A 7,519-nucleotide genomic window follows, 5' to 3' on the forward strand; every position below is an offset into this window, starting at 1 on the left:
GCTGTTTTCTTTGTGAATATCTGTTAAACTGTAATGTATTTCTGTGATGCAGCGCTGTATTTTCAGCATCATTACTCCAGTCTTCAGTGTCACATGATCCTTCAGAAATCATTCTAATATGCTGATTTGCTGCTCAAGAAACATTTCTGATTATTATCAATGTTGAAAACAGTCGTGCTGCACAATATTTTTGTGGAAAAACTGATAATTTTTTCTCCCGGATTAACTAATGAATAGAAGTTAAAGTACAGCATTTATTTGAAATAGTAATCTTAATCTTATTTTCTGAAAAAATAAAAATAAAAATACCCCCATTGGCAGATATTTTTGCTTGTTTTAAGCAAGAAACTAACACAATTTTTTTTGTTGTTGTTTTTTTTACAGAAAACAAGACATAATATCTTAAGTCATTTTACTTGTCAAGTAAATGCATCCTGATTCAAGAATTCATAGATATTTAGAAAACAAGACAAAAATACTAAGGAAGAAAATCATGTTTTGCAGTGTTCTGTTTCACTGCATGTGTAAGTAGAAGGTAATTTGGCATTGTATGCATTGTGCTTCAGACACATTTAAAATGAGGCGACTGTTTACCTGCTCAGCTACGAGCGCTGTCAGGTGCCATCAAATCAGCCATGTTTATGTTCAGTCATGGCCTGGAGTCCTAAAGTCAGTTTGCCAAGACTTCCGGCAAAAAGAGGGCTGCAGATGAATCTCAATAATGAGGCATGTGCTCCAAACAGCAGGATTCTTGTGTGTCTCCTGTTCAAGCTGTCACTGTGAGTACGCTTGCTTTGCCACCCAAACAAGGCAACAGGGGGCTTAAAGTGTGCTGCCCCATTTTATAATAGAGGATTATTTAAATATCTGAATATTCAATCAGGAGGAAATAATTAAGCACTCTCAAATCAGCCCTGCATCCGTTTGGGATATTGACATATGTGCAGCGTACAGTAAGATCCTTAATTAGCAGCTATGCCTCTTTAACATCTCAGACCTGCCAGTTTATGCATGACATATACGAGGAAAATGTATTTATACACTACCAGTCTAACAGTAAGATTTTTAATGTTTCTTCTGCTCACCAAGCCTGCATTTCTTTGATCCAGAGTACAGCAAAAACAGTACAATTTTTGAAATATTTTTACTATTTAAAATAACTGCTTTTTATGTTAATATACAGTAAAATGTAATTTATTCATGTGATCAAAGCTGAATTTTCAGCATCATTACTCCAGTCTTCAGTGTCACATGATCTTCAGAAATCATTCTAATATGCTGATTTGCTGCTCGAGAAACATTTATTATTATTATTATGATGTTGAAAACAGCTGAGTATAATTTTCTCAGGTTTCTTTGATGAATGGAAAGTTCAGAAGAACAGCATTTATATGAAATAGAAATCTTTTGTAACATTATAAATGTCTTTATCATCACTTCTGATCAATTTAAAGCATCCTTGCTAAATAAAAGTATAAATTTCTACAATTTCTTTCAAAAAAATTTTTTTTTTTAAATATACTGACTCCAAGCTTTTGAATGGTACAATGTATATAATGTTACAAAATATTTTTTTATTTCAGATAAATGCTGATTTTTGGATCTTTCTATTCATCAAAGAATCCAGAAAAAATTTACTCAGCTGTTTTAAATATCGATAATAATAATAATAATAATAATAATAATTCGTCTTGAGCAGCAGCATATTAGAATGATTTCTGAAGATCATGTGACACTGAAGACTGGAGTAATGATGCTGAAAATACAGCTTTGATCACAGGAATAAATTACAGTTTAACAGATATTCACACAGAAAGCAGCTATTTTAAATTGTAATAATATTTCAGAATTTTACTGCTTTTGCTGTATTTTGGATCAAATAAATGCAGGCTTGGTGAGCAGGAGAGACTTCTTTAAAACACATAAAAAAATCTAAACTGTTGACAGCTAGTGTACATTCGAGCTAAATGGCCTCCATGCTGTTTTCCTGCACAGCTCATTAACTGGGGAAAGCTAGACATACGTCCACATCTCACACAATGAAAATAACCCCCTCGTCCTTGCCGAAGCTCAGTGTTGTAACTAGGCACTGGGTTAAAAGCTTGTGAAAAAGGCAGGTCTGTAACTCTTGTCTCCGGGGGATCTCTCCTGTGCACCAATAAAGGGAAAGCGGCAGCAGGATTATCCATGCTTATAAGAAATGCTAACAAGGATCTCGGCACGCTTGTAAGATGCATATAAATGCACGGAAAATGCCGAGTTCTTTGCTTTTATCGTGAAGGTTTTTGCAGTGAGGTGCACTGAGATGTAGGCCTAGTAATATGTTTGGCGCCATCTGTTGGAACTGAAACAGTAAGCAATCAAAAATAGCTCATGCTTTTCATAATATCAAATTAATACAGATATTAGTTTTTCATTCTGATTTTTGCAAACATCTTGTATTTTCATCTCGCTTATCTTTACAGAATTTGTCGTCTGTGAATTTGGAGCATGTGTTTAGAAATGTCCTCATACACAAACAACTTTGCATTTCTTTTATTGTCTATTTATTTATCTGATTGTTTGCTTGACCACGAGAGTCACTGCCACAGTGCAGATTTATTATATTCAGAGGTTTTGTTGCTTTGGCCTGCTGTTGTCCTAAAACCCCTGGAACCTTCTGGAGCTTTCTAATGCTTCGCGAGCACAATAGGATCAGACAGAGTTATTACAGCATTGTTCTCGCTTCGTTTTTAAATTATTCTGTAATGTTCAAAATTGTATTATATTATATTATATATTCTTTTCCCTTTGTGGCTTAATTAATTCTCACTTTGCATGTTACATAGCCACAATAAGAGATATAACCTAGATGACTTGATTCAGATTTAGTGCCACAAGACAAAGCAAGGTAATTCTCGGTCTTTATCCATTACCTGAATGTTTATCGCTTCACTTTTATGTCTGTATGCGTGAGGTTATCTAAATATTATTGTTTTCGAGTTGTTGTTTTTTTATCAACACATTGGCTTTTATCACAGGTTGTTGTATTAGTTGGTTATATGTTTAATAATATAATATAATATAATAATATGTAACATTGTATAATATAATAATATGTAACAAAAATGTTGCGACGCAGTTATGGTGGTGATTTAATACTTGTAATAATTTTTAAATGTATTTATTTCTATTTATTAATTTACTTTTTGCTTTGCAGGCCTGTATCAACGATCAAGGGAGCGCACTGAATATCTAACATGCTGGATTTCACTGCACTGCCGAGCGCGTAAACCCCGCCTATATCTTGCTAGTGGGGCGTGGCCAAAGCCCACAGACAAAGCTCAACCAATAGGCATTCAGAAAGACGGAGCTCTGTGTGAGCACTGCCCAATAAGGTGCTTCTATGTTTGGATATGGACTTTCTCCGAGTATAAAGCATGGAAGCAGCCTGCGCGTCACTGCCTGACGCCAAGGGTTGGGGTGTGCAGGGCGCAGAAGTTATATTGCTTTAAACTTACATACTTGGAACTTTCTTTTTTTAGTAACTTTTATTTCATAAACTCACAGCTTCATATTTTTTGTTTTTAATCCAGATCGTCAAATCTACGAAAGGTAAGCAGTTTAATCAATCATTATCGATATTTCAGATTTTATACGTATAGGCGCTATTTACTTGTGTGTTTTTTTAGCTTCTAGATGTTTCTTTTGAGCTGATCGTCGATCAGGCCTCCAGATGTTCTCCACCGCCGTAAAACAACACAAGACTCTTACGTTCGTACGCTAAACGTAAAATAAATGGCGTGGGAATGGAGTTTAGTGCGTAAATGTGTGGATATGTGTATTTAATGCGATTTAAAGCTGTTATTTAGAGACGACTGACACAAAACCAACTGGTTGATGGCTTTAACTGGGTTTAAATATAGCTAGCGCACTAGTTAGTGGACATGCCCAGACATGACCAGCGTCTCGCGCACGCTGACGCACGCCTGCTGTCTCGTGCTGTACGCGACTGCGTCACGCAGAAATAACTAGAAAAGTGTAAACATGAGCCGTTTCGTTTGGAGTAAACGGTTACCGTGTAAATGTTTAAGCGAGTAAACCGTTAACGTCCCGGTTTCGGAAGCCGGGACATGCCTGGACATGTACTCGGACCCTCGTTCTCAATCTCAAAGCGTTTAGGGTTGTAAGTTACCAGATGGACACTTGTTTTAATGTCTCTTACGTGATTTAACAGGATATCTTTGAGAGAAAAAAAAAACCTTTACGAGCTTTTATTTTAAAAGTCCGAAATTAGATATTTTTTAGGGATGCTTAAAGGATTAGTTCACTTCCAGAATAAAAAATGTCCTGATAATTTACTCACCATCATCCAAGATGATCTTTCTGAAGTCGAAAAGAATTATTAAATATATATTAAATTAAAAAAAAACGTGTCCCTTTTAGACTTACACTCTATTCATTTACTGCTTAGGTTTTTTTTTTATTTTTAAGAAAACAACTAGCTTTTCTAATCTCTTTGTATTCTATGTATTTGTTTTCTTTTTATTTATTATAAAATTAACAAAAGCAAAAAAGGCCTCTAACACTAGCTTGGTCTATTCTTTTTCTATTCTGTTTTCTTTTTATTTATTATATTTGAAAAAAAACCTTGCTATGTGTGCTGCCTTAAGCTATCTGAGACTTGTTATAGCACTTGATTGCTAATATTGTCCTCATTTGTAAGTCGCTTTGGATAAAAGCATCTGCTAAATGACTAAATGTAAATAATTATATATTAAAGAATACAACATGCATATATAGAGGATCACAGGGGTTTTAACTATTATCAATTACATTTATAATAGCATCAAATGAACAAACAGAAAGAAGAAAAAAACTACTACAGGGGATAACTTACAAGAAATTTCCATAAGAAAAGGATTCAAAAATTGTATACATCCTTTTTTATTTTTTGGATCTTTTAAAGCTTCAATGTAATGCTCAAGTTCAATTTTAAATAATGTAATGTTAGGTTTATTATTAGACCATTTTTGTTTGTGCATGTGCTCAGTTTGTATTTGCATTTCATGTTATATTGAGTCCGTATGCAAAACACATAATAAAAGCTTTCAACAGCATGTTACATTTGCACATGGCTGAGATGATTATCCACAATGTAGAACGTCTGTGTTTAATACTGCTTTAGCTGAATATTTCTATGCTGCTGTTGTGTTATTATTGTAGATGATTGATCAGGTGACCGGAGTGGGGGCTTTGCCCTTTACCGTCCAGCTCAAAGCCCTTCTGGATCAAGAAGCCAGGTATCAGCCCAAACTCTGTGGACTGCGAGTCATCGAGTCCGCTCAGGATAACGGTCTGAGAATGACGGTCAAGCTGAGAGACTTCCAAGTCCGAGACCTTCTCTCCTTGACGCGGTTCTTCGGCTTCAGTTCGGAGACGTTCTCCCTCGCGGTGAATCTTCTAGATCGGTTCCTGGCTGTGATGAAGGTGCGATATTGACACAAAATAACATCTCGATATTTTCTGGGATTTTTTTCGATAACGATAATTAGACCATATTTTGCTGAGTGTGTTACCGTGGACTGCCGTGGACCGCTGACTCCTAAAGTTTTTGATATTCTTCATGTTATTCTTCGTGTTGTGGTCAATTCACAATGATAGAAATCAATCTTTTCCAATAAGTTGATTTTTTTTAACCTGTTATGGGTGTTTTTTTACCTTTTTATAAAGCCATTTTTTCTAAAAGTGTGCATTTATCTTTTGAGTCAGTTTCTTACATCTAATCAGTCGATTAAAGTAAGAAGACATTTGGGCCGTTACCAAACAAATGAAATCAGTTTCAACAAAACTCATGTTTGCATTGCAGAGGAAACACAGAAGCTGTGTCTGAAGTGGCATTTAGATGCATTTACTCAGTTTAATACAGGACATGAATGCATTTAACCTGCAGTTACGCATGCATATATAATGTTTTGATATATTAAACCTAAAACGTTGAATACTGATATTTGAAATTATTTAAATCATAAAAAGGTACTTTAAATGTCAAACTAAAACCGCCAGTAGGTGGCAGCAAGTGAGTGTTAATAAGTGAGTCATTGCGACTGAACCCGAATCATTTAAACGGTTGTTGATTCATTCAGGAACGAAACTCCATGTTGCTCAGAGACGCAAAACAGCGCTGTGGCTGTGCTTGGAATTATTTTTGTCGAAATAGCGCAAAAACAGGCAATATAGTGTCAAAAACGCAAGTCTCTTAATTAACTTGTTTATTGAACTGTTGTAAAAAATCAATATCGCATTCGTAATCATGCTAATTTTTGGAGAAAAACGGCACTCTTCGTGTGAAACTGATTAACTATATGAAGTGGTATAAATATACACCTTTTCTGCCCCCATGTCTTGAATTTGTGATCATTCTGAATGCTTTTTAATAGACTGAATCATGCAGCGAAAGAGCGCACCGTATTATATATTAAAGAATACAACATGCATATATAGAGGATCACAGGGGTTTTAACTATTATCAATTACATTTATAATAGCATCAAATGAACAAACAGAAAGAAGAAAAAAACTACTACAGGGGATAACTTGCAAGAAATTTCCATAAGAAAAGGATTCAATAATATCCTTTTTTATTTTTTGGATCTTTTAAAGCTTCAATGTAATGCTCAAGTTCAATTTTAAATAATGTAATGTTAGGTTTATTATTAGACCATTTTTGTTTGTGTATATGGTATTTCCCAAACATCATTATTAAACTAATCACCAAATTTTGCTCCAAACTTACAACAAAAATATATATTTACCAGAGAATTGAATCTTTAATTGTATAAATTTAAATATAAAATATTCAATATCAATCCAACACATTTGGGTAAATACACAATATAAAATAAGTGTTTATGGATTCTTCCCCTAAGTTACAAAAGATGAATGTAGTCTCCATGTCTCTAAAACATTGAGCAACTGCTTGTGTCACTGGGTAAATCTAATGAATAACTTGTAACTGCTTTATCTTTATTGGTGAGACAGTATTAACTGGGTACATTCCAGACCTCTTTCCATTCAAACTGAGCATGTAACGAATTACAAAAAGGTTTGCATTAGGCAATAATGTGGTTCCACATATTTTTTTAATATAAAAGTTATTGTATTATCTATAATTTTCACACCATTAATACTTAACTGATAAGTATATAAAGGGATAGACTCAACAAAAGTTGAATAAAGCCACTAGGAATGGCATCAAATACTTCGGCAAACTCTTGTGTTGTATGTACATTAACTGACAGTCAATACAACACTATGTCCAACTGTCTTTGAGCGCGCGCATGGCATCCGGTGCGTGAGGTGTGTACGCGCTCTGGCGTAGTTTACGCAAGCGCCGGAAGTGATCTCTCGCACGTATACGTCACTCATTGTTTACAGTACTATATCCATTTCCACAAAAATGTGTGTGGAAAACAGAAGAAGAAAGCATATCTTTGCAATATAAAATGACAAATTATTTCCATGTTTTCCCCACGAAATT

The 7,519-nt window shown here is 34.7% G+C and overlaps 1 protein-coding gene across 1 annotated transcript in view; it reads left to right on the forward strand.

The window, feature by feature from the left end:
- Positions 1–3,421: 3,421 nt before the first annotated feature.
- Positions 3,422–7,519, forward strand: part of LOC107745080 (cyclin-G1-like) — a 15,247-nt gene continuing 11,149 nt past the window's right edge. Inside the window, exons 1-2 of the mRNA XM_016558910.1 lie at positions 3,422–3,593; positions 5,204–5,469. Coding sequence (XP_016414396.1) covers positions 5,206–5,469 — 264 coding nt within the window. The 5' untranslated portion in view covers positions 3,422–3,593; positions 5,204–5,205. The remainder of the gene's footprint in view (positions 3,594–5,203; positions 5,470–7,519) is intronic.

Source organism: Sinocyclocheilus rhinocerous, unplaced genomic scaffold (genome assembly GCF_001515625.1).
Source record: "Sinocyclocheilus rhinocerous isolate Xijiao unplaced genomic scaffold, SAMN03320098_v1.1 scaffold17, whole genome shotgun sequence".
Classification (NCBI taxonomy): Eukaryota; Metazoa; Chordata; class Actinopteri; order Cypriniformes; family Cyprinidae; genus Sinocyclocheilus; species Sinocyclocheilus rhinocerous.